Source organism: Anthonomus grandis, chromosome 5 (genome assembly GCF_022605725.1).
Source record: "Anthonomus grandis grandis chromosome 5, icAntGran1.3, whole genome shotgun sequence".
Classification (NCBI taxonomy): domain Eukaryota; kingdom Metazoa; phylum Arthropoda; class Insecta; order Coleoptera; family Curculionidae; genus Anthonomus; species Anthonomus grandis.
This window is the reverse complement of record NC_065550.1, coordinates 13,720,479-13,748,418: the sequence shown is the minus strand read 5'-3', so window position 1 is coordinate 13,748,418 and position 27,940 is coordinate 13,720,479. Positions and strand designations below refer to the sequence as shown.

Sequence of the window (27,940 nt, the reverse complement as noted above, 5' to 3'; positions counted from 1 at the left end):
AGCACTAGTATATTTCCATGCTTATTCACTGTTATAAACAGAGATACATTATTAAAATGTATGAACTTTTTTAAAATAATTATTACGACATTGTTTTGGTTTTCACGATATTGGCGCAGTCAGTAGCGTAAAAATTCGTGTTAATTTGAGTATATAGAACGTCGTCCGAACGTTTGTTTCAACACTTAAATAAATAAGCCTAATCAAACCAACCATAAGTTCATAAGATGATGCAATCTAGTTTCAGTTAGAAAATCAGGGAGAATTTCTATAGTATGGAACTTCTATAGCATGATCCATCATTGTAAGCAGCATCAATTTGTCTATTCAAGCATAACAAAAAAAAATAACAATAGCTCGGTGTGACGTAATGCGGGTAAGTTTTGGACACCAAAGTGTTCTCGCATATATTTTGTTCGAGGGTGTACTTTTCTGCATCTCGTACAAATTATGTTGCAACCGAGTTTTCTTCTCAGCTGTTGACCATCTATGACAAACGATGCCCCTTTACTACTTGCCATGCCTTGTTTACTTTTATTCACGTTTGTATAGAGTTTATTAGTACTTGTAAAATCTTGAAAATTTCATAAATTAATTTTTTCTAAATTTTCGATTCTGAATAAGTCAAAATCCAAAATTAAAATTACTGCACATAATACAAAAATTTGATGTGTTACTTAACGCACCAGAAGGGAAGATCAGTCCGTTTATTACATTGGGTTATGGGAGAGGCGGTGGGAGTGAGAAGGTCAAGAACTCCGGTAACGTTACGTTGAAATATAGTACTTGAATGCTCGCTGTATCAAAATGTCCGCAAAAACTAAACTTATAACAACTTTTTTTGATATAAAAAAAACTTAGGCAACTATGCTTTCAAATATTGTAAATTATACTTCAATTAAAAATTACTGTAAGTTCAATTTGGCATGAAAAATAGCTTTATAAAATTCTGTGGCCAAATTATTTAATGATCAACGTTTTGAGAAATAACTCATAATACTATAAAAAATCTTTACGTTAATCCAAAATATGACGCATACATATTTTATTTTCGTTTTTAGGTATTTTAGTAAAGTGTTAATAACGTTTATATATACTAGTGGCTTACCTCTATTATAAAAGTTGCTGATGTGGATTGTATGCTTAGCTTTATGTAATCCAAATTTAGATCTATTAAAAAGATTAAATAATTAAAATAAATCAAACTAAGGTTAAGAAATAAAGGAAACAAATCAATAATGACTCTTTATGTACATTTTTAATCTTTATTTAAACTCTCTTAAATTTTTTTTTAAGTGTATATAATCTTTTGATTGAAAGTATACCGGGTGACAATGGAATAATTGCCCTGACCAAATATGTGATTGGCACCCGTTGGCCAATAATTTAATTATAGAGACCGTCAGGTTCAAATTTAGTCTATGATGCCCACTCTAGCTGCTTTTGTTAAAAAAAACACTTAGTTGTTACTTTAAAATAGAAAAACGAAACGCAGTTATATAAGCAAACTCATGCGAAGTATACACGTTACGTAAATAGATAATAAATTAAATGATAGCGGATTACAGATCACAGCTAGTCAAGGTGAAGAAATAAAATGAATAAATTTTTGGGGGATTCGCAAAGTTTACATTTAGTAGATTTTAATAAACATATTCACTAATAGCATATCAACTGGCATTTACCAGGACTATAAATCCAATGCAATTTTAATACAATACGACTATAAGTCAGATGTCTAAACAGAGACATGATTTGATTTTAAATTTTGTAAAATCAAATCATGTTTGCTACCACTAGATGACTAGAGTATCTCTTCATATTTTTTCAAGACCCATAACGTTTTTTTCATATCATCAGCAGCACTACCATTTTACAAATTATTGTCTATACTAGCATGGTGATAAGCGATATTTTATACAGATGACTTAGATGGTAATTGTCATTGTTTTCGACCTAATACTTGGCCAGGCAGCAACTTATTATAGGTCGCTAGTTATGTGATGGTGGCGATCAGAACACGATTAATGAATCTCATCACTACAAACGAATTATATTCGGCTTCGCCTCATAAATAAATAAATAGTGTAGTACCCTTGTTTCCTGCGCAACTGGCCACAATTTTCAAAGTAAATTTAAAAAGCAAAACGCTGACAATGCACCTACCGTTTCCCGACACAACCACATTCATTTGATTTAGTCTTTATTTTTGTGCGCTATTGGTTACAAGTTCTAAACTTGATAACGTAAACAATTTTATTTTTCTATGTCAAAAAGGTTGGTGATTTTTTTGTGATGAGTTCATCGAAGCACTCAAGGAAGACTAGAAGATTTTCGCCAAAACGAGATGAGGTCACCGATCAAGGATAAATTGATTTATGTAAAGTGGTACGTAAAATAAACCGCCGTTTAGATAACCTTATAAGGCGTGATAAGAAGAGGTATAGGAAATCTCCTACTTCTGAGAGTGAGCATTCATCATCTTTATATTCGGAGTGTAAGTAATATTAATTAGATCGACTTGATCGAGAATGCTTTCATTGTTCCTGATAAGTTTTTTCACTAAAATAAATTATTGGGCCTAGGATGGCCATTGGTTACTATCTAGGGTGATTGTAACAATACCAATAATAACTAGCAGTTTTATCAGCCTAGGGTGGCTCTGGTTTAAATCTGCGATATTTTAACTGCAAGTTATTATTATTTGAAGGAAAATGTTATTATCTAGGGTGATAATAATAGTTTTTTTTTATATAAGAAATGTACTGAGTGAACATCATGACCTAACTGGGTTTTCTACTCTTAAGTGGTTTTTCCGCCTCGTAAAGTCCTAGTCATGCTATAGAACTAGCATCTAGTTTAAAACAAGTATAAAGTAATAATATGTAAGTATATTTGAATATAAGTAAGTTAAGTATCCTAGATGATAATAGTAGAGAGGAAAAGTGATTATCTGGCTCGGTGGATTAAAATTTTACGTTCCGAGCTGCCGGATAATTCAAAGATGGAACTAATTAAAAATATATCTTGTTCCAGAAAATTTTATTGAATTAAATTCCCCAAAAATTAACTTTCTCAGTTCCAGAAAATTCTATTCGATCTGATACACGGCTGTTACTGCTTCACTCCCAGGTAGGGGCTTCAACTTTCATCGTTCCATTGTTGCTTGGTTAATCACGGATAGTGCAGAGGGGGTAAATATGAAATATATTGTAACGTAATTCCCTGCGAATTTGTGGCTACAAAGAAAAGGTTAACGAAAATCTGGCGACAGAGTTGACCAATTTCCTTCAAGAGCATATAGGAGTCTCATGTACTGCTAGGGACATTAATTACGTATTTCGTCTTCCAAAGAACAATAATGAAAATCACCACCAATTATAGTAGATTTCACTAGCAACTTAAAGAGAAACGAACTTTTTATGGGAAAAAAGAAGCTGAAAAATCAACAAGTATCTATATTTGAAGATTTAACTTCCCAAAGATACAAGGCATTTCTTGAAGCGAAGAAAAAGTATGGCCCTAGTAATGTCTGGACAACTTCTGGTAAGATTTTCCGTTGGAACCCAGCAACCTCACAAAAGATATGTATAAGTGATTTTTCAATTCAAAAATAACGTTACACAAAAGCGACAAACCTCTAATAGATCCAAATAACGATTTCGCATATGTATGTATTGCTCGGTACATTTTTTCGGTTGTTTTTTTTTTTGGGGAATGTTTATTATTTTGTTAAATTTAAAAATGTGTATTCTGTTGGGTTCACTATTGAATCGCCTCTTAGGAAGATTTTTTTTTCCTTTTTGCGTAGATGCTTACAAGGTATATTGGCTATTGGCTATGACTTATTCGATTTTTATTTGTTTGTCTATTGGCGGACAGCGTTTTGTGTGTGTAAACCGTTCATATTAGCTTATGGCTGCTGCAAGTAATATAATTAATTTTTGATTTTCTCATTTTAATGTCCGATCACTTTTTTCACATTTTGGCAGCTTTAGTGAATTTTTAAGGGCTGAAAAGTACGATGTAATTGGGCTATCAGAAACCTGGTTAAGTAACTCAATACAAAATAACAGCATAGATATTTTCAATTATAATATTATACGTAAAGATAGAGATGGTCGTGATGGCGGAGTCGCTTATTATAATAATAGTTCATTAACATTTCAAATTCTAAACACGCCTCCCCAGAGTAGTGCATTGGAACAGCTATAGTTTCGTACTAAAATTAATGGTAGGATCATATGTTTTGGATCACTGTACCGGCCACCTAACATAAACCTTAATTCGTGTATTGATGATTTGGAGAATGCTATTATTACTTTTTTGCCTGAAGTTGATCTTTTAGTATTTTATGGGGATTTGAATGTGGATATTTTGCAAGTCGACAATCCTGGATGTACTGCTCTCAGTAAACTTTTCAATAAATATAATTTGGCACAACTTGTTCGAACTCCTACTCGTTTTTCTGCAATTGCACTTAAATTGATTGATGTTATTGTTACCTCAGATCCAGGTCTGTCGGCTGATGTCCAAGTAATCAACATGGACGACATCTCTGATCACTGTTTGGTTTACACCGAATTAAACTTGCAAATAACACGCCCTCCCGTATCCTTTCATACCTATCGAGATTATTCCAATTTCGTTTTTGTGGACTTTCTTAATGACATTTTTAGTATACATTGGCAAGATATATTTAATATGTCTGATGTGGATGAAATGGTTTCCTTTCTTTAGCAAAATGTGATTGATGTGTTTAATATTAATGCACCCTTTAAAACTTAGAGTACAAAAAATTAAAAACTGAAAACTCCTTTAATAAATATAAGAATATTAGAAATATGATAACAAGCGCAAATCGAAATGAAAAAAAATCTTTTCAAAATTATAAATTTAAAGAGGATCCGGCTTCATTTTGGAAAACTTTAAAATGTCTTAATATAACACCTCAAAATTCAAAGTTACCAGCTCACTCCGATACTGTTATCGATGCTGAACAATTTAATATTTTTTTACTAATCGTATTCCGAAAACTAATACATTACCTCTTAATAATGAAATAAATACCAAATAATGTTGATAACAAGTTTAAGTTTAGGGAGATGAGTGAAACTGATATTGAGAATATAATATCTAATATAAAGTCTGTCTCCATTGGGTCTGATGCTATTGGGATTAAGATGATTTCTTTTTTAGTCCCTTACCTTGCTCCTTATATCACACACATCATCAATAAGGCATTTTCGTTATTCAGATTTCCCAGAGAATGGAAAAAGGCGGATTTATTACCCATTCCCAAAGTAAATAGCCCTGCTGAGCTCTCGCATTACCGTCCTATAAGCATCCTAACTACCCTTTCCAAAATACTGGAAAAAGCCATGCACCAGCAATTAAAAACGTTTTTTATAAATAATAAAATTATTCCTGATACCCAGTCTGGGTTCAGATCCCGGCATGGTACGGAAACAGCACTATTGCATGTATGCGATGATATTCTTTGCGCTATGGATAATAAAAAAGCTACTGCAATCAGCACCATTGATTAGACTATAGTAAAGCATTTGATACTCTTGATCATTATATTTTGCTTGCCAAATAAAAATATTTTGGTCTACACGACTCAGCTTTGTATCTTCTTTGTGATTATTTGGCTAATAGAGTGCAAGGAGTACGTTTCGGCTCAGTATTTTCGTAATATGTAGTTATTGGTCAGGGAGTTCCGCAGGGTAGTATTTTGGGACCACTTTTATTTTCAGTTTACACGTCTGATTTTCTTGAGTTTCTTAAAACATGCATCAATATGCGGATGATGTTCAACTTTATCACTAATTTTCAATTAATCAAATTAATACCGTCACAGCGAACATAAATTCTGATCTTGATGCTATTGTGCAGGCGTCAAGTTTCCATAAGCTGGCTCTTAATGCTGCTAAGTCAAAACTATTGGTTTTTGGGATTCCTGTGTGGAATGATTTGTGCGTGAATGTCTCCGTCCAGGGAGTTAATCTGCAGCCAACTAGCTGCGAAAAAAACTTAGGTATATTTATCGATAATAAACTTAATTTTGAATATCATGTTTCTAATATTTTACAAAAAACTTACTATAAATTAAAAGTCTTGTACATGTATAAAGATATTTTATCAACTAACATTAAGTTAAAGTTAACTCAATCATTAGTCGCCTCAGTGATCAGTTATGGAAGCGTTTTATTCTGGCCAGCCTTTGCTCAAAGAGATAAATATAGCTTGCAAAAATTACAAAATGCTTGCCTAAAATTTAGTTATTGTAAGCAAAAATATGACCATATAACACATTATTTATTGAATCTCAATGGCTTAGGCTGGAAGAACGATTCAAAGTTTATATGGCTAGTCTCATTTATAAAACTGTCCATGGAAGAGTCCCCAGGTACTTGTATGAGAAGCTGGTAGCATGGTCGTGATATGCGTCATTCTAAAAATTTTTGTGTCCCAAAGTATAGAACTACCAAATTTCAAGCCTCATTTAGCTATACCGGTGTTAAAATCTATAATGCGTTGCCTCCTGATCTGCAAAGCACTCAGATCATTTTTTCTTTTTTTCTTTTGTTCACTTTTTAGTTAACTGTATTACTTGATTAAATGTATGATATGATTATGTCTGTGTAGGATCGTTTTGTTTTATAAGCTTAATTATAGTTACTTATTTATAGCTTAAGGTTATATATACTTATATATTATTTTGAAGTACTATTTTTAAGTGTGCGGTTAGATAGAGTAGCCATATGCTAGATCACGCCGCATTTATAATTGTCATTGTAATTTTTTATTTCCGTAATATAAAGGCATATTTATTATTATTTATTTATTTATTGTCTTAATGATATTGGTCGGCTGCTTAGTGATGTTCATCACTCAGAGTCGATTTCGAGAAGAGAATTACTACTGTCTTTAAATTTAAAGAAAGATCTCAAGGATACTTTAATAAATACACTCATCAGTGAATAGCTTTCGGTGAAGATCTTGAAAGTATTATCAAGACTGCAAAAGACTTTAAAAAGGCAAGTGACCAATTAAAAGTTCATAAGAGGACTATAGAGAGCCAGCAACTATCAACTTCGAAACAGAGAAACTTCAAGCATCCATCCTTAACGAGGAAGGGGACCTACCAGGATAGACGCGTCCATCGAGTTCCCAGCACCAAAAGTCTAAAGCCTGCCCACCGGTATTTAGCTTCACACCAGCTGAAGAAAACCGGTCATTACCAACCACAGAGGCTCAGAGGTAGAGCCAACATCAACGATATTAATGGTTAGTGAATCTTCTGGCAGGCTAAGACATTTTATTCGAAGATGGTATAAACTCTCCGTAAATAACAACATTTTATCTTACACAAAAAGCCTTACTATTCCGTTTCTTAAAATGCCCAATCAAACAGTTGTGCTTTCAGAACCACGTTATTCTGTTAATGAAAAAAATATTATACATAATATAATTCTAATAATTGTTAAAGGAAGGTGCAAAAGTGGAATGGTAAATTCTTGTGAAGGTCAATTTATATTCGAAGGTCCAAAGGTTCAAAAGACAATATTTGTTGTTCCAAAATCAAATGGAACCCATTGACTAAAAATAAATTTAAAATCACTTAACAAGTTTAGATTGAACATTTTAAACTGAGAGACTATAGAACAGTTTCTTGTTTAATTACACCTAATTGTTTTATGGCAATACTAGACATAAAGGATGCATATTATCATATATCCATGATTTATTTAGATGATATCTGGTTTTTAGGAAGATCTTAAAAAGAGTGTAAGAAAAAGCTATAGCCGAAACTATAAGGTTATTGAAACATCTAGGTTTCTTAACAAACTATAAAAAAAAGTTCTCTTATTCCAAGTCAGATATGTCAATAATTAGGTTTTGTTTTTAATTCTAATAACATGACCTGGGTGTCATTGGAAAACGGATAAAGATACTCAATATGTCCACAAAATATAGTACTTTAAAAGAATGCAAAATTAGAAACTTTATTGGTAACTTAGATCAGCTTTCCTAGCAGTTAAATATAGTTTTTTATATGCGAAATTATTTGAAAGAGAAAAGTATTTCGAATTGTTAAAATCTAGATGTATTTATCCTTCACCCTATCTGCAGATTTTTCTTTCTAGGGTTCTAATAAAATACGTTCGGATCATTTCCAAGCTTAAATTTAACCCGACGGAATCAACAGGTGGATGGGGAAGTTTTCTACAATAATAAAACTACTTTTGGGTTTTTGGTCTGAAAAGACAAAAATTATCACATTAATATATTGAAATTATTGGCAGTATATTTTGGATTAAAATGTTGGGTTAAAGAATTTAAAATTTCCAATATTTTCTGTACGACTAGATAATACAACGGCAATATCTATTATTAACAGTATGGGAAGTGTTCGATTTTAACACCTTAATATTATAGCTCGAATGATTTGGAAATGGTGTCAGAACAAAATATTTGTATCTTTGCATCGTAAATCAATACAAAAGATAATATTCACGCCGAATAAGAACACAGCTGGGCGAAGTTCCTTTTTTTAAAAACTTTATTGTCACAAAAACGTACTTAAATCTATAGAACAATTAATATGAACAGCAACTAGGCTTTTACACTATATTAATGTTACTGTTTAATGGGTTACGATTACTTATATATACAGTTATCGCTATGTCAGCATTAAATATTAATTATTAGATATTACTCCTCCACCCTTAGAACATTCAACGTCCTCGTTGATCAATTTTTCTAAAACCTTTGTTGGAATGGCCTTAAGATGTTTTTGCTTCAAGTAAAGTTTTTGCCAAAAGTAAATTACTAAACCTAAAATGCATACAAATATAATGCAAGTAATTACGAATACAGTGTGGGCGGGATTTCATAGGGTATTAAACGTCTGGGGTTGTCAAGTTTCCATGAGGTTTTCCTGGATTTTTCTAGGATTTTCCAGATGTCTAATTTGCAAGTTGAGGGACAGATTTGTCGGTTTTTTCAATTTTGTGTATAGTAAAAAAAATATTATTTGAGGATAAGGAGTATTTTTGTTGATTTATGATAACATCACATTGGCTGAAAATGAGAGCATAGTCCTGTAGAGTTACTTTTTGGAAGTGAAAACAATTCTCGTATACAATTTCTGGGGATTTTGTACAGAAATGAAAGGATTTGTTATGAGTAAAATACACTATGTGTATTTGGTAGTTGTTTTGTGCTTTAGCGTAACGACAGTTTGTTGGTGGTAAACAGCTATTAGCAATGGGATCAGAACACATCCAAGTGGAACTGATTTCTGAGCATTGGCTATACCACAATTTAGTACAGTAATATTTTCTAGGACTAACAAGTATTTTTGTTTCATTATTTGGTATAGGATATACATATTTTAAATCACATAGTTTTTGTTCGAAAATAGGTATTTTGATTGCTAGTATTGCCAAATTGCTTAAAACTAGGAGGCCAGCCCTACATACTAGTTTTAATTCAGATAAATGTTTTAGAGGCCATAGAGCGTTTTCGGGAGAGTATTTTTCAAGATATTTCCAAATTTCTTCAACTTCTTTAAAACTCAATATTTCGAGATCTAGAGTCTCAAGATGAGCAAAAGAAATTATTCGTAATAATTTTTCTAAGAACTCCATAACACTTACAATCTGTGTATATTGGCTTTGCAGTAATAATAGCAAATTAACTTCGCCATAAAGGTTTTGTATTTCGGTTTTAAATTTTTCTGCATTTTCATTAATATTTAAAAAAATTTTCTCGAAATTATTTACTATGTTTCCTGCGAGAGAACTAACGAACTAATTGATTTTCTGCAGAGTTCAGTTTTGATGTTATTTTAAAATATGCAAATTTTGCCAAATAGTCTTTAGGTCATTATTGTCTAGATTACCAGTTATGGATTTGATGCCGCTTCTCAGGAAGTTCATTAAGCCGCGTTTATTACGATTTTTAGGTATTGAATTGTTTTTATATAAATTTACCTTTGCAAAGGTATCATAGGTGTCTTGTAAAGCTTTTGAGATATAATACAGTTGAAAATGTGATATATTACTATGCTCATTAATCAAAGAATATGTACTACGTAGGTTTTTAGATAATTGATACAGGGTCGACTTTATATTAGTTGGTTAAAAGGACATATGTTAAAAGGGACATATTATGATAATAGCTTACAACTAGAGCGGGGTAGACATCTTCTAGGTAATATCCGTTGTTAGGGAGTTTTTGGCTTTGAAGGGCCTGGCAAGGGTTGGTCTGGCTCCGAAGGGTTAGGATCAGGAGGCTGGAAAGTAATCGGATTTTTTCCTTTTCTTTTGATCTTTCGGATATTCGTCATTGTTGGGTTTTTCTTTGAAATAGCTGTATTTTGTTTCCAGTTATTTTAGTGACTTTTATAGGTATGAATTGAGGATTTATCTTATTTCTATGGGTGGTTTTCTTGTATACGGTTTGATTTAGCGTTAGTTGGGGGATTTGTTCTACGCTTTTGTTTAAACGCTGATTATTTTTGGTTTGTTTTTGATACGCCTTTTTGTATACTGCGTCATAAAAGGGAGCGAGTTCTTGTTTCGTTTTTTCGTTGTATTATTCGAATATCGTAAGATCATTGTTAAGGTTGAGTTCATTAGAATAAGGGCCATATAAGATGGAAAATGGAGAGTGGCCAGTGGTAGAATGTATGCTTTGGTTATAGATTAGCTCTGCGGATGTCATTAATGCTTGGGGTGTGTCCTCTGGGTTCTGAATTTTAAGGATTCTTAATTTTTCTAGTAGAGTGGAATGTAGCCTTTCTACGGGGTTGTTTGATGTGGAATTGCCAGGGGTTGTATAATGAACTTCTATACAGAATAATTGACAAAAGCCTTGGTCAGCAACTATTTTTAGGGGTGTGTATGTATGTATAAATAAAGTCTCAATTTGCCAATTATAGTGATATGAGTTTTAGTCCGGGATGAAATATGCTTGAGCGTATTTTGAAAAGGAGTCAATAATGGTAAGAAAAAGGCTATTTAAAAATTGAAAGATATCCATATGTATAGTTTTAAATAGCTTTTCAGCTAATAAGGGGCCTTCATAAGCAATTTTATAAGGGTGCCTTTCGTACTTACTTTTCAGGCATATTTCGCAGTTATTAATAATGTATGTTTCGGAGTCTTTTAGTTTGGGCCAGTAATATTTTTGTTTAATATGATTGTAGGTTTCAGTAATTGCGTTGTGGTTGCAAATAATATCTTTTTGTCGGTTTACGTCGATGATGTCGTTTAAATAGATATTCGAAAACAAGAATTTTGCTGATGGATTTAAATTTGCATGTACCAGTTTTTAAAATTCCACTTTTAATTCTTGATTGGGAATGTATATGGTAAACGATATGTCTGGTTTGATTATTTCGTTGATTATTTTTAAAATCTATCTTTCAGCATTTACTTTGGGGATTCTGATAAAATGGTGGTTTTTCTTAAATGGTTTTGTATATACATGTTTGTATTCGTTTCCGTATTCGATGACAATTCGATTACTTGCATAGTTAAGGGGTAGCTCCGAAATTGTGATATACTGTCATGTTGTGCCATTATTAGAGTGAATAATGTCAAATATCATCATTTAAATCAAATTCTGTGGGGTTGAGAGGGTTGGGATTGGGTTGATTTACATTATTATTATTTGTTGATTTGTTATTTGTTATTATATCGTTCATTAAGGTCAAAATCAGCAAGGTCGAAATCACAGAGGTTTGCAACTGATGTCAGCATTAGGGGCAGTTGATTCGGTATCTCGGGTTTCATTAATTTCTTGGATATTGAGCTCGATCCTTGAAAGAGCGTCAGCAACGTGATTTTCTTTTCCTTGTTTATATTCGATATCAAAATTGAATTTCTCAAGTTTTAGTCGCCAACGGATTAAACGAGAGTTTGGTTCTTTGATTTTTGACAGCCATACTAAAGGGTTATGATCAGTCTCTATAAGAAAGTGTTGACCATAGAGGTATGGGCGAAAATGCTTTGTAGAATCTACCATTGCAAGTAACTCTTTCTCAATTGTGGAATAATTTCTCTCAGCTGAATTGAGGGTACGAGAGTAATAACCTATAGGGTGATCGTTTTGCCAGAGTACACTGCCAATAGCGATATTACAGGCATTTGTTGTGAGCTTGAAGGGTTTACTAAAATCGAGGAACTGTCCAATTGGGGAGTTGAAGATGAGTTCTTTGCATTTCTGAAATGCGTTAGAATTAATTGTAGAATCTTTACGCAAGCACTTTGTGAGAGGGACCGTTATTTTGGAAAAAAATTTGATAAATCGCCGGTAATATCCAACGAGTCCAAGGAATGCTTTGATTTCTTTTTAGTTTTGCGGTATGGGATAACGTTGGATGGCGTCAATTATCAATGCTACCTCTTTGCATAAAAATTCTGACTTATTGGGTTGGACTTTAAACTTTAGTTCTTTTAATTTTTTTTTTAAATTTTCTTATGTGATCGATATATTCTGACAAGGATTTTGAAAAGATAACTACATCGTCCATGTAAATAAAACAAAACTTGTACAAGTATTCTCGAAAAATTTTGTCCATCATGCGTTGGAATATCGCTGGAGCGTTTTTAAGGCCAAACGGCATACGTAAATATTCATAGTGTCCGTTATTTACAGTGAAAGCTGTTTTTTCAATGGATTTTGGGTCCATTTCGATCTGATGGAACCCTTGAGCAAGATCTAATGTTGTAAAATAAGTGCATTTTCCTAAATTGTCCCTGATTTCTTTAATTCTAGGAAGAGGCCAAATTTCTTCTAGGGTGTCATCATTTAGACGATGATAATCAATAATAAGTCGGAATCTCTTTTTTCCAGAGGCATCTGGCTTTTAGGGCACTATCCAGATGGGGGCTGAATAAGGAGAGATGGGCGGTCGGATTATTTTATTATCTAATAGTTTTTCAATTTGCGACTGAAATTCGAAGTTCATAGCAGGAGGATGTCTGAAAGATTTGACATAGATGGGTTTTTTAGTTTTTGTTTGGATATAGTATTTCGTTTGACTGGTAAATGAGAGGTCACAATTTTCGTAGTACATTATCTGTTTAAATTCATTGCATTGGGGATTGATTTTGGATTTTTCAAGTGGGGTTAAGTGATCGAATTTTAGCATTTTTTCGGGGTCAATACTTTTTGAATTTGTACTAGAGGGATCAACTAAATCGAATTAGTCTTCAGGTACGACTTTTATTCTTTGATGAAAGTTTATTTGGGTTTTAGGGGTTGAGTTGGGAATTCTACAAAATCCATTTTTAACTTCGACCAAACAATCAGGGATGATGTGGTCTTTTATGTTTAAGGATGGTAAAATAGCAATACCATTTTTAAGGTTAACGGGAATGGTTAGAGAATTCACATTAAAATTCCGGACAGGGTGTGGTAATGGCTTGTTGTAGGCTAGAGAGAATGAAATTTGTATGTTACGAAGAGTTTAAAGTTTTGTTTTCATAGTTAATAAGAGCTTGAAGTCGTTTAAGGTCTTTTGTCCCTATTAGGGCGTCAACGTCATTATGCCAGTTCAAAACGCGCATGTTAAATGTTTCGGGAATGCCTAATTCTTCTAATAAATGTATTCTTAAATTTTGGGTTTCCTTGTAAACTTTTTTACATGCTATAACTTCAAAAGGTTCAATGAATATTTTGTTTGGATATAGATTTGCAATTTTTGGGGTAATGATGGAGTCGGAAGCGCCAGAGTCAATAAGGATGGTAATTTGTTTTTTAGGAAGATAAAAGTAGGGCAGCTCTACTTTTTGAGCTATATTATTTAAATTAATGGTTGGATATATGCTTCGTCTAAAAAATTTTCTGAAGAATCAGTAGAATATTGATTGGAGGGTGTAGCTTCATAGTTTTGGTCATCGAAATCCTGAATATGGTAATGATAATCGGAGTTTTGGTTGGAGGCTTCATTAATATTAGGGGGTTGTTCGAGAACATGATCAGCATTGTTGTGGTCGGGATATATTTCTACATTGGTTAGTTCTTCGGCTATGAAGTTTTTAGGGCCTGAGGGTTGGAAAATATTATCGTTTTGCCATTGAGGTTGAGGTTGCCTTTGCTAGGACATTCTGGATGGTTCTGCTGTAAAGATCGACATTGGGGTTTCGAAATCTGAGACAGGCTTATGTGTGGGAGCAAATACATTCTTTGGTTTTCCAAAGACCTGGGCATTAGTGGGATAATATCTCTGAACGGGTTGGCTAGGAAATTTGTGGTCTGATGGGAATAACATTGGTCTTAAATGTGGGTTCAATTGTGGAGGCTGATTAGTAGATCTATAGTTTTGATTTTGTGAAATTTCATTATTAGGGTTTGGATGTGTTGCAAATTGCGACGCAAAGTTGAATTAGTATTAGTGAAATTTACTTGCGATTCAATCATATTGTAATTGAGTACATGGGTATAGGCATCATCAAGTGTGTTATGCTGCTGTAACATAAGCAAAGTTTTGAGGGTATGTGGTGAATTAGCAGTTAAAATTAATACAGATGTTTTTTTAATTTGGCTTAGCTGGGTTAATTTTGCACTATTATTATCTACTTCACAATTAATTTTTGCTATTATTCTTTATACAAAAGTTTTTAGCCTATCAACAAATTGTAAGATTCTTTCATTCCTATAAATTTTAATATATTGGAGTTGTTGCATTAAGATTTGGTAAGTTATTGGATCACCGAATTTAGTCTTAATGAATTAAGAGCCAAGATGTTAAGTTGGGCCTAGAGAGTAAAAAATCTCTTGCTCTATCAGTAAACTTAGACTTTACTGCCGCTAAGACGATTTTTTTGTAATCATCATTATAGTTATCGTATAGAAAAAAAAATTCGTTTATGGAGATAATAAAACTCTATACTCTCTAAGTGAATTTGTTCTCCCGAAAAAGTTGGTAAAAGTGAGGAATGAAATCCTAAGTTTTCCATGTCTGAATAAATTACAGGTCTAATGGTCTTATCTACTAAAGATTTATCTTCTGAATCTAAACTTAATTTTTCTAAAAGTTCTGCTAATTGTTCTTGTGAATCTGCAGATTTAAATTAGTAAAATTTCGCTACGATTTAAATTAGGTGACACCCTAGAGGTGAATTTAATCCTAAAAAGGCTGTATTCGTTAACAACATTTGTTGTAAACGGTTAGAGGGACTGGACATTAAAAGGCAATTCAGCAATCTACTTACAGTATAGGCAAGGATGAATCCATAGAGGCTAAACTGAAGGACAGCTCACGAACAAAGGGCTTCCTATGATGAATGCGGCTGGAAAGCTGGAATCGCTGGATAGTTTTTCTGGAACTCCAACTGCTAGAGGAAGAAGGACGGTAAATGACGTCGTTTTTTTTGCTGTGGCCGTATGTGCTGGCGGTAGATATACTACAGGATCGCTCGATTCACTCACTGGCACCACTACCACAGGATCACTCACGATTACTAAACGCACTGCCACTGACTTGCTTCTTCTTACTCTTTGAATGGGACTCTTACTAGATTTTGACGGAGGTTCCGATCGATCACGAAGGTCAGTAGATTCAAAGAGTGTACTAAGATTTAAAAACCACTTCTGCACAACGAAAGATCGATAGAGGGCAGAATCACACTATCCTGTTCGCAGCGCAAATAAAAACACAGCTGGGGAAAGTTCCTTTTTTAAAAAAACTTTATTGTCACAAAAACGTACATAAATCTATGGAACAATTAATATGAACAGCAACTAGGCTTTTGCACTATATTAATGTTAATGTTTAATGGGTTACGGTTACTTATTGTATATATACTTATTGCTATGTCCGCATTAAATATTAGTTATTAGATATTACTCGCGGATCAAGCTTCTCAAAAAACCCATACCGAGACCGAGTGGATTCTTGCTGGTTATGCATTCTCTAAAATTATACAACAATTTAGTGACCCCATTATAGATTTGTTTGCTAGTTTAAATTAAAAAAATTTGAAATTTGGTTAAAGGATAAAAGACTCCGAGGCCTACAAGGTCGATGACTTTACTCTAAGTTGGGGTGACATTTATTTTTATGCTTTTCCTCCGTTTTCGATGATTTTAAGAGTTTTACGAGAAATCATTACGGATAAAGCAGAAGGAATTGTGGTGGTTCCATATTGGGTCTCTCAACCATGGTACCACTTATATAAGTCTTTATTAATAAGGGAGCTACTTTTTTTTAGCGGAATACCACATCCCTTGTCGGAAAACCTTTCCCTAGTAGCAAGGAGATTATCAGGGAAGCGCTTCTCAGAGTTCCACAAGACTGTTTAGACATATGAGAGACTCATCCATTACAACTTCTACACTTTAAATAAGTATTCTGTAGGTCTTAAATCTTGGTAGCAATTTTGCCTTTGCAATAATATTGAGCTTTTTGTTGTAACAGTTCCAAAAGTTTTGAGTTTTTTAACTCAGCGGTTTATAGAGGGCGCCTCATATGGGACACTTACAAATTTTTGCAAACTTCTACCGCAGGCCTATAATAGACAATGCTGATTTTGCTACAGCTATGTTAAGTGCAGCTCAGAAATAAATATAAAAATATACTATAAGCAGTCATACGCTTTACTTATTTACCATATATACTTGAAAAGGTTTTTCATATTAGTTTTTATTCTTACCTACATTATGTTTATAGGTATAGTATATTAATACATTTTTGAGGGACTAAAATAGATTTATGCATATATATTTCAAATTGTCAGTTTGTCTTTCTTTCCTTATTTACAAAGAAAAATCCATTGTTATCTATAATTTTAGATGTATGTAGAAAAATAAAAATACAACGCAATATCGCAATTAATAAAAAATTGTAGCATTATCTTTAAACATCTACACTATTTATTTATTTATGAGACGAAGCCAAATATATTTAATGGATCAAACGAGCTTAGCAAGTAATGCTCGATCTTAATTATATGAAGGCTTCGTCGAAATAAATAGTCCCAGTCCTCCCTAATTGAATACCCCAGACATACATGTTACACTATTTTATTCCTTTAAAATAAACTAAATCAAATGAACATTTTACATTTACTTTGAAGATTGTGGCCAGTGGCGCAGGAAACGAGGGTACTACACTATTTATTTATTTATTTCGACAAAGTCTTCATATAATTAAAATCGAACATCACTTAGGTAAGTTCGTTTGATCTATTATTTTTTTCGCTGGTCGCCGGTCGGGCGTATGTTTTTATTGGATTGGTGTTTTTTATTGGAATTAAATATATTTATTTATCTATTTATTCAACGGACAAAAAGCTCAATATTACTATGAATCAAATGAGTTTCAAATAGCAATTCCATGCCTACCCTAAGCTGAAGTAAACTCTATAAGCTAATAAAACACAAGTTGTACAATGTAACTTAACAACTAGATGGTAAGCTTTTTTATTAAAAAAAGATAATAAACTAATTTTAGAAATATAAAGTAATCATTTTAACATAATAAAAGCGCACAGACAAAACTTCAACATCGTACCAATCACAGAGACTAAAAAGTTAGGTATTATTTAGAACACAAGACAAAGGAAAAAAATATTCAGGGTATAAAAGTCTTAATATTTTTCCTGAATCTGGCAGATGCATCAAAGAAGTCAACATAAGAGAAGTGCTGGTTTGCAGTCGTGCTGTCCTTGCCATGAACGAGTTAAAACCATTTTTGGTATATGATTCCGCAATAGTTGGTACAGGAATGGAGAATATCATAAAAAACTGACGAAAGACTCTCAGATCTCGTTTGGTTTCAAGAGTTGTTAGATATAAAACCTTCTCAAGTTGATAATAGTTTGACTGATAGAGATTGGAACTAGGGAGATTGATCCTGTATGCCATATGTCTAAGAAACCTGTATTAAACTCGCTCGACTTCTCAAGTTGATAATAGTTTGACTGATACAGATTGGAACTAGGGAGATTGATCCTGTATGCCATATGTCTAAGAAACCTGTATTAAACTCGCTCGATGTTCTGGATATGGATATTGTAAGAAGGGGACATTCATGCGTGTGAACCATATAAGTGCGGCAGTCCAAGGGAACAGAAAACGAATGGAGCCGGTTTTCTGACAGGTTTCTACAACATCTCTTGATGAAGCCTAACATTTGAAGTGTCTTAGAAGTGATTTCAGATTTGTAGGTTATAAAACTTAAACGGCTGTCAAGTGTGAAACCCAGGCTTTTTATGAGTGAATCTGGTTCAAGGGTACTGTTATTGATGTAGAAAAAAATAATCAATAATATACCGACTTCTACAGAAGCATATTGAATGGCATTTTTTAACATTTAAATTCATAGAATTATTATTGCACCAAGGAGTCAACCTATTTAAGTCACCTTGCAGCCGAGCACAATCATCAGGTTACTTTCAGGTACATTTTTAAGTCATCAGTAAAAAGAAGCGAAGAACAGTGGTGAAAACATGATGACATCAAACATGACAACACACAAGATGACATTGATATAAATATGAAATAACAAAGGTCCTAAGTGTGATCCTTGTGGTACACCACTTATACCGATCGGATTCGAGTTCTTCCAATAAAAGTACGATTCAATCCACTGTCCACAATCCACACAGCAGAAATCCCATTCGGTTTATTTTATATAGTAACATTTTGTAATTAACCCTGTCTTAGGCTTTAGAGAAGTCGATGTAAAAGGCATGGACCTGAAAACCTTCCTTTAGAGAACTGGACAGAAAATCAGCAAACGTTAGAAGATTTAATTCGTCCAGCAACAAAGCGAATCTGTTGATCGATAAGTTGTGATTGAAGAGAGAGATACATCGATATATCGCAGAATAAAACTGTCAAACATCTGTGAACATTAGGAATGGTATTTAATATGCTGATAGGTCTGCAATTAATCACTTGGGAATTACTATTATATTTATCAGTTGGTGTTATATACTTTCAGCAGGAAAAAACTCAAAACCAAATGAAAAACTCTTTCGATGTTTATCTTTTTTAGACCACAAATTTATCTATACATAAGTGCATTACGTCATAAAATATATTTATCATATCGTTAAGGGACTAATTCAAAAATAATTCATCCAACAACAACCAAACAAAACCCGACATAAATATTAAAACGGCATTACACTCAATTAATTTAAAGTCTCTGTAATAACCGTGATCTACAAGTTCAGTGTTGTTTGTATGAAAAGATGAGCTAAGGTTATATATTAGGGGTGGTTGGTACTTATCCAACGGCAATACAATTCTTTCTTCAGCCAAGTATATCTCAAGGTCCGTTTTAGTATTGAGCACCATAAAAGGACCATATAGCCGTCAGAAACGCCAAAATTTTAACCTCATTTGGAAGAGCCACAGATATTAGTGAGGTCATTAAACAAATTTCATCCTTTATTATCCAGGTGCAGTGAGGCAGGTTAAAGTCACCTGGTAGTTTCACAGTGAGGTAGTTCTTCGCAGAGTTTTTCAGAGACATAATGTACGTACACAGGACGTATTACGTACTATGGACGTAGATCGGACGCCTACTTTCCGCAGGATTCTACGTCATATGTACGCACTTCTAGGACATTATACGTCATGTATTGGACATAATATGAACGTACCGTAATGTATGTAATGTAATGTAAAATATGTGGTAAAATGTATTTGGGAGAAAAAATAATTCACTTATAAAAACTGAAAATATATTGATTATAAAAAAAAACATATAAAAATATAAAACAACTTCTCTATCTATATGTATATGTCTACTATGTATATGTCTACCTATCATGTATATGTCTAAAAAACAAAACAAAAAATGAACGTTTAAGAAAGTACATAAAACAAATTTCATTTGTTCTTGGCAACTATTGTGAAATACAGTCTTCAATTTTCTTTGGGCTTCCAATCCCTGCTTGTGTGAGACTTAAAATTATATTTTAAAATAAGCAAATTTTCAAATAAGTAATATAAATTTATTACCACTAAAATGAATACATATGCTCTTACCATGAATTGGGCTAGATCGTGGTAGATCCTTCCTATCACTGAGTGAATAGTAAAACTAAAATCAAATGTAATAAGAAAAAAAACGAAGAAAGAATTTTGATAAATGCTAAACTCACAGAAGGGTAAACTTTTACTACAAAGGGCCAACCCATGCTATGACACCATATTGTCAAGCCGACTAAAAGAAGAACGTTCGTTTTCGCATCTGTCACTTGTCTTAAACACTGTCAACAGTGTCAACTCTCCAACATTGCCAATTACTTATTTGACAGTCAGTGGGCGCAACAAAAACACGGGGTTTTGAAAATGCTATAACTGATTACTTTTCGACCAGATCAACTAAATTTATAAGGTATGTTAGTCCTTTGGAAAGAAGGAACCTCGATTTGACAGTTGTTGACATATGTACATACATGTATGTACGTCCGCGAGTTACAATTAATACGTACGAACTACGTATCCAAAATAAATATAATGTGATTTATTACCTAATGTATATCACTTATCTTTTTACCTCCTGTCGCGCCAATCAAATATCTCGAAGAGGTAATAATTTTGATTGAAGCTCTTCAAGACCTCTTATCATTAATACAAAAAAGCTAAACAAGAGGCTTGTTTCCGGGTAGCTATGAAGACGACGTTTTCTAATCTTATGGTTTAATCATCTTAATCATTGCCAGAAAAATGCTTAAACTTTTAATAGAAATATTATTACTAATTTCACTCATCACTGAAACATATTTTTAAGTTCTTCTATCAGGGTTATCCAAGTTTTATTGAATCCTATAAGAAATTGAACGAGAAACTAGCTGTAAATAGAAGTGTATCATGAAAATGGAAAATGAAAAATCATGTTTTATAAATAAAATAGAATAAAAATAGAGGTATGTAAATATTAAGTTTTCAAGAATTGTCACTAGACAACAAGAAAAATGAATATGCCAAAAAATAAGGTATGAATAAATTAAATAATTTTAAGTATCAAAATGTGTGAGGAACTTGTGTAAGATATTAATTTTAGGTCATATTCAACTCGTAACTTCCATATCATTCCAATACCAGTCCAATATCATTATTTAAATATCACTAATGATACAGTCCAAAATTCCAACTAGAATTGAAAATATAATTTGAGGATTTATCTTAGGTCACTCTGGCTACATTAGAACTTAAAACTGCATAAAAGAATATTTATAATTGCCGAATATAAAAATATTTTGAAAAAGTCTTATATTACCAAATATTAATCTGCTTAAATTAGAAAAAATTATTAGATTTTTTTAAAATTATACCGAAGTTTTGTTTGAAAAGACCGGTGTTCAATTCATTTGAAATACCTTTCTTGTTGTTGTTTTATTTGAACTAATTGATTTTTCAAATAAAACAACATAGTTCAAAAGTAATTGATACATACTAATGAACTAAATGCGGTTATTTTTGACAAGTGTGCAGTGTACCGAGCTAAGTAACGGGTGGTAATTCGCATGAGTTGCGATTGATATGATTGCTCTCATTTTTGCAGTTTTAGTTCCATTAGATAAAATTAAGACTTTGACAATCTTTATAAACCTGAGTATATTGTATTTTTTTTTTGATATTGTAAGTAGTTATTGTATTTTATATTATTAGTATGTGTTATTTATATTTACTTTTACATTATTCGCAGAGCATCTTCGTATATGCTCCATTTTATTACTGGGGCAGTATGTAAGCGTTTTTTTATAATAGAGAAGTGTCCTTTTTGTCAGAAAATTATTTATTAGATTTATATTAGTGTATCTAGGTTGTAAGCAAATAAATGCTTTTTAAATTTAAATATGAACTTTGCACATGACTTATGTATGCTAGTTTTTCATAACAAGCTCTTAGAAAATTTAATTCGATACTCTAAATTTTCATTTGTGTGAAATTTAATGTTCACAAAGAAAAATAGGTCACATCCTTGACGTTTTGCACTTCTTTCCTAGGAAAACATAAAAACATATAAAACAAAAATTACTTAGCTAATTAAATTATATTGTATTTTTACCATCACATAGGGTAGAAAACCTAAAAACTGGAATGGCGACATATTGAAGCTTGGCAATATCGGTATCTGCTATAAGTCCGAAGACTCGACCTGTGTAATTTGTCCCTTTAGTTAGAGAATCCAATGTTTCAACCCTTACTTCACGAAAGGGAATTTTGGCTATCGCAACCCAGGTAGAAGAATCTGGCTGGAAATAAACATAGATAAATTAGATAAATACGTATCAATCATGTTGAAATGGTTGCTTAAAATAACAAGAATTTATAGTCTAAAAGCCAGCGATACAAACTCTGCGTCGGATCTGGTATGATAAGAGTAATATTAATAAGTAGGTAGCAGTGGCAGGATTCTAGAACAGCTATGTCGGACGAGCATTTTCTGACATCATTAATAATCAATTAACTATATGGATAAACTTGCAAACAAATCACGACGAATTGAAATAAAAAATATACGCGAATGCATTTGATTTTCTGCCCCAAGAGTTTGGTCCTTAGAACATTGAATACACTAGAATAAATATTGGTTGATTGAGCGCAACATGTACACGGGGGGCAGAGGAGATATTATTTTGTTGATAAACATGCTTAGTATTCCATGTTGCCAGTGATTACTTAATTTTAACAGAAGAAAATAAATTGATATAAATTTATGTGATACTCAGTTTCTGCTAATTATAATAATTAGCAGAAACTGAGTTGCATTCTTTATTATAAAGCAAAAGAAAGAGTGAAACTCGTTTAATAACCAAAACTATTTTGTACTATATTAAGACTAAACACTAATAATAATTTATATTTTTAATTTGGATTCTTTAAATTAGCAAATTGCCACACACAGTGGCAACGCTGTAGAGTTCGCCCAGAAATATCCTCGCGATAAAGGTATTTGGCAACTGCGCTTGTTGTTTACTTTTGGATGGTACACCTTTCGTACAGTGTTAGTATCACATGTATGAAGTTTGTATGGTGAAAATCGGAATCGTATGTCGGCTATCTTGCTTGGCAATATTGACAGGGAGCTGACAGACAGTTCTTGACATTGACTGATAGAACATCATTTGTTATTTTCATACCATTTGAGTTTGTTTTTCATTTCAATGAATGCAAGCATGGGTTGAGTTTGCTATTTGTTTTAAAGACGTTGTTTTATATTCATGACTTTTTTTCTAAAAAGTTCTCTTTCAATATTGGGAGTAAAGTAATAATAATTGATTTGCGGCAAGCAATTCCAGGTTTCTGGTAGGAATATCTGATTTTATTTATTACTATAATGTTTTTGTATTGTCAATCTTTAGTCTTTAATAAAATCAAATTCAGTGATGATTTCAATGAAGAAGTTTGACTTTTCAAGTCTTTAATTTTTAACTTGATTATTATAAATACATATTACAAAATGTCTGGCCTCTTATTTTCTATTCAACAATTAAAAATTAATTAAAATTTTTCCTGACAATTTCCTTGATGTAAGAGTATGTATATTTTAAATGGTTCTCAGAAACATAGAAATAAAAGATTTTTTTATTACTATGTTGGTAATAAAAAATAATGTTGGTATAAGGTTTGCACTGCCTATTTTATGTCATGTTTGTAACATACCACTTCCTGTGTTCACTGAGACGAGACATAAGTACAGACATCGGAGCAATGTTAGCAACGGAATACCAGCAACGGCGGTTGCCGGGTCACGAGTCGCGCGCGATGTCGAAGCGGCGCTTATGAAAATTGATAGTTTATTCAACACATGCAAAACTTTAGATGCATTATAACTTCCATTATATGCATTTTCTCAACGCAAAAAATTCCTCTTTACTAATTTTGTTATGTCGGCACAATTAAAAAAATTATTAAAAATTTTATGGGAATAAAATTATTTTAAACTCGATATAAGTCGTTTAAAAAGCAAAAAAAACACCGTTGTTATGGTCGCAATTTGAGGATTTTTTTAGGGATGACAACTCAATATCTCTACTAACTTACTGACTATACCGTTTGAGAAAGTCAACCAATTTTTAAAAACTATAATTTTTTTACTATGATAAAAGAATAGCCCAAATTCGGGATTTTCGACATTTGAAAGGTAAAAAAACACCGTTGCTAGGGGTGAAAAAATATGATTTATCATATATGATTTCTTAAGGTAATTATATTATATCTGTATATACTTACTATAGATGCCTTTTAAAAAAGCCGACGTATTTTAAAAAACTGTAATAATTTTACTATGATAAAAGAAGAGTCCAAATTCGGTATATTCGACATTTGAAGAGTAAAAAAACACCATTGCTAGGGATAAAAAATTACGATTTTTTTAAGAATGATAATACAGTATAATAATGATAATAAATACTTACTATGTATGTCTTTTGAAAAAGCCGACGTATTTTAAAAAACTAGAATTTTTTTAGTATGATAAAAGAATAGACCAAACTCGGTATTTTCGACATTTGAAGGGTAAAAAAACACCGTTGCTAGGGGTAAAAAATTATGATTTTTTTAAGAATGATAAAACAGCATCTATAGATACTTACTATGTATGTCTTTTGAAAAAGCCGACGTATTTTAAAAAACTAGAATTTTTTTAGTTTGATAAAAGAATAAACTAAATTCGGTATTTTCGACATTTGAAGGGTAAAAAAACACCGCTGCTAGGGGTATATTTTATTCAGTAAACTTTGGTAGTACAGACACTAAGAGACCTGAACACCCGGAATGGATCAGAATTAATGTTTTCCTTACAACTTGTGTTTTTCTAAGAAATTCTTTTGATTTTATGTAAACATCTGTCCTTGAATTAAGTTTTTATTAATATTATAGTTCCAAAATATGTTGTTAGTATTAGAAGAGACCAACAAATATACAGTGACCGCCTAAAGTTCCGCATAAATTCAATAAAAATTAGAGACATGATTTTTTGAGAAAACGCTCGGACCCGTCGATTTTTATTTTAAGTTGCGCATTATTTCACATAAATTTTTGTATACAAGGTGGAACAAAAAAAAAGATATGACGTCATCGGTCATTTTTTTAAATGAAATGCTATATTTTTTATTGCATATTTATGAAATATATGCGAAATTCCAAGCAAGTTTCGTATAACACACCTTATCTCAAAACTCAACTGTTTCAGAAATATTTACATTTAACCAACAGGAAAGCAAGTAAGTACGTCTAAATGGAGGATAAAATGTTTTAAACTGTGAAAAAAGAGATCTCGTCGTCTAGCCAATGCCGAACGGGAAGAACATAGTGAGGAGGAGCGCCGTCTTGCTGGAAATATATTTCAGACGACAGGGCGAAGGGAGCCTAGAGAATGGCCTGCTAGATCTCCTGATATAACGCCGTTCGACTTTTTTCTATGGGGTCATTTGAAATCTATTGTGTTTACTCCCCAACCTGAAAGTTTGGATGAACTTCGTCAACGCATCATCGACAGCTGCCATGATATCCCACAACATGTTTTTGAAAATGTCCGTCAGGAATTTTAACATCACCTATATCATTATTTGGCCAAAAAATGGGCAACATTTTGAACACTTATTGAAATAAAAACCGATATTTTCATGTTTTTGTTTTCTATCTGAACAAATTAAGATAAACAAAGATTTTACTAATCTTCTCGAAAACGAATCAACCGATTTAAAAAAAATCAAACGTCAAAATAAAACACTTCAAAAGACCTTTTAAACAAGCTATTACTCGATACCCCTTGCCCTTTAAAATTTTTAAGGGGATGACCCTGGGGGGCAGAGGGTGAAAGGAGGTGACGTAATTTTAGGTTAGAAAGTTGTCCCCCTTGACAAACCTTTTGACGTATTTCGGCGTTTTTTTTTTAATCAGTGGTTTCGATAAATTTGTGGTGGGAAGTTTTCAAATGAACACCCTGTATATTGGGAAAAAGAAAATTCAAATCGTTCATTTCACAGGCAAGTTAGGTGTTGGTTGATTGGATGAGAAATTGGATACCAACATTAAGCTTTTTTCTTTTAGGAAGATATTAATAAAAATGTGTAATTAAGTATATTATTATAATCTAGGAAATTTATTGCTTATTAGAACCCGAAATGACGCAAAAATAATGTGTGCAAAAATGAAGGCAGTAACTAACTGGTCGATATCCAACGACCAAATCCAGAACGCGGCATATGTAGTTTGCCAGCAACGTATTTATAGTGCGCGTCCACTGTTATTTAACCTGTATAATGCCTGTATCTTTTGAAATTCCAAACAACTTTTAATAATTTTTTGTCTAGATATTAACAATAGATAACTAAATCGGTTTAAAGTAAGTATAAACCCCGACAAACTAAGGTTTTTTTGTAAAAAGTAATTTAATGGTTAAGTTTCAAAGGATTTGAATTAAACTTTTTCTTATAGCCGTTAGGAGTTATAGCCCTTTATATTTTGTAACATCTAACAATTCAATAATTTTTTACCAAAAAACTTTTGTTTGTAGAGGTTTGCAACCATCTCATATGCGTTTGATTATTATTATACATTATAGAAAAATGATTAATTCAAATCTTTCGGAAGCCTTTTTCATTTCTTTAACATTCGACTTTTTAAATGATTTTCACAAAAAAAAAACTTTACTTCATAACGACTATAAATCGATTTAGTTGATTGTTAATATCTGACCAAAAAAAGTTATTAAGATTCCTTGGGAATTTCAGGAGTTACGGGCATTATATCGATTAAATAGCAGCGGGTGCAGACTATAAATTCCTGGCAAACGACATATGCTGCGTTCTAGATTTTTGGTTGCTGAATATCGATCGGACGCTGGTTTCACACATATAAAAAAATCTATCACACATCTAGAAAAAAAACACAAAGTAGCAACATCGGATACTTGCATTGTAAACATAGGTATTCTACGTTGCCAAGTTGCTTTTTTTTCATCAACTTTTTTGTTTGGAATCTTTTTTTAATCTGAAAAATTTGTTGATTACTCTCAAAGTATATTATCAGTCAGCGAATAAACGAAACTTGCAGAATACATTTTTTACCTGTTACAAAATAGAATACATTAAAAATATATGCAGTGGACTAAGAAAAATATATATTGAATGAAAAATTGGAAAGTCGATTTGACATCATTGTCTGAGAGATGGTAAACTCAAACTATAACACCTCTACAAAAGGACAAAGCGCTCCAAAAAATTTTGCTCGTGACGTCACGCATTTGGGCCATGCACTTCGGGTTGATTTTCGGGTGAATTCAGCTGTTGACGCTGCCGTTGTTCGTCCACGGAAGGCTGCCTGCAACGCTGCCAGACTTTGCAGATTGCCGTGAACGTTAGGATGACCTATTACTATCTTAAAATAATCAAATCTATATCTTTAACTGCTCTTACTTTACAATTTAGTTAAAAAAAAGAGTGCATCCTTATTTCTCTTTTTATAATTTAAACTTCCATTTTTTCAAATTTTATCATTTATCTAATACCTTGCTACTTGCCAATAGGAGTTCTTTCTATATAAATCTGACAACGGCGCATCTACTAGTTGTGCCACCTGATGAAACGAGAGGTTAGGTTGTTTATATTTATGTTCTGTGGTTGCCGGTGTTTCTGACGAGATCCGCAGTAAACATTAGCTAATTTTTGTGTTTTTTTCTAAAATCGGAACTGTTTATTTCCGCGAATCGTGTATGTTATATTTATGTAAACTCTTCGCGAACTTTGAAATCGCAAAATCGTATTAAAAAATCCTCGGAGAAACCGGTTCTCCGGCGCACCGGCCGGGCGACGCCGCGGTTTTATTTGTTTATATCAGATTTTAATACTTTAGTTCGTGTTTAATTTAATGTTTTTCTCCTATCTCTCCCTCGGCTTGTAGTTAATACCAGAGTTTAAATATGCCTCAAAAGTGCTGTGTTCCGGGT

General features: G+C 32.6%; 1 protein-coding gene and 1 long non-coding RNA gene across 2 annotated transcripts in view; both read right to left on the bottom strand.

Annotated features, from left to right (window-relative positions):
- Positions 1 to 27,940, bottom strand: part of LOC126736578 (receptor-type tyrosine-protein phosphatase F-like) — a 134,394-nt gene that overhangs the window by 74,627 nt on the left and 31,827 nt on the right. Inside the window, exons 4-5 of the mRNA XM_050440979.1 lie at positions 22,055 to 22,241; positions 1,109 to 1,170 (exon numbers count right to left, since the gene is read on the bottom strand). Of these exons, the coding sequence (XP_050296936.1) occupies positions 1,109 to 1,170; positions 22,055 to 22,241 (249 nt within the window). The remainder of the gene's footprint in view (positions 1 to 1,108; positions 1,171 to 22,054; positions 22,242 to 27,940) is intronic.
- LOC126736614 (uncharacterized) lies at positions 19,800 to 20,312 on the bottom strand. The gene is made up of 3 exons (XR_007660705.1): positions 20,142 to 20,312; positions 20,026 to 20,080; positions 19,800 to 19,941 (listed from the first exon to the last, which is right to left on the bottom strand). It is a non-coding gene; the product is annotated as an uncharacterized LOC126736614 (long non-coding RNA).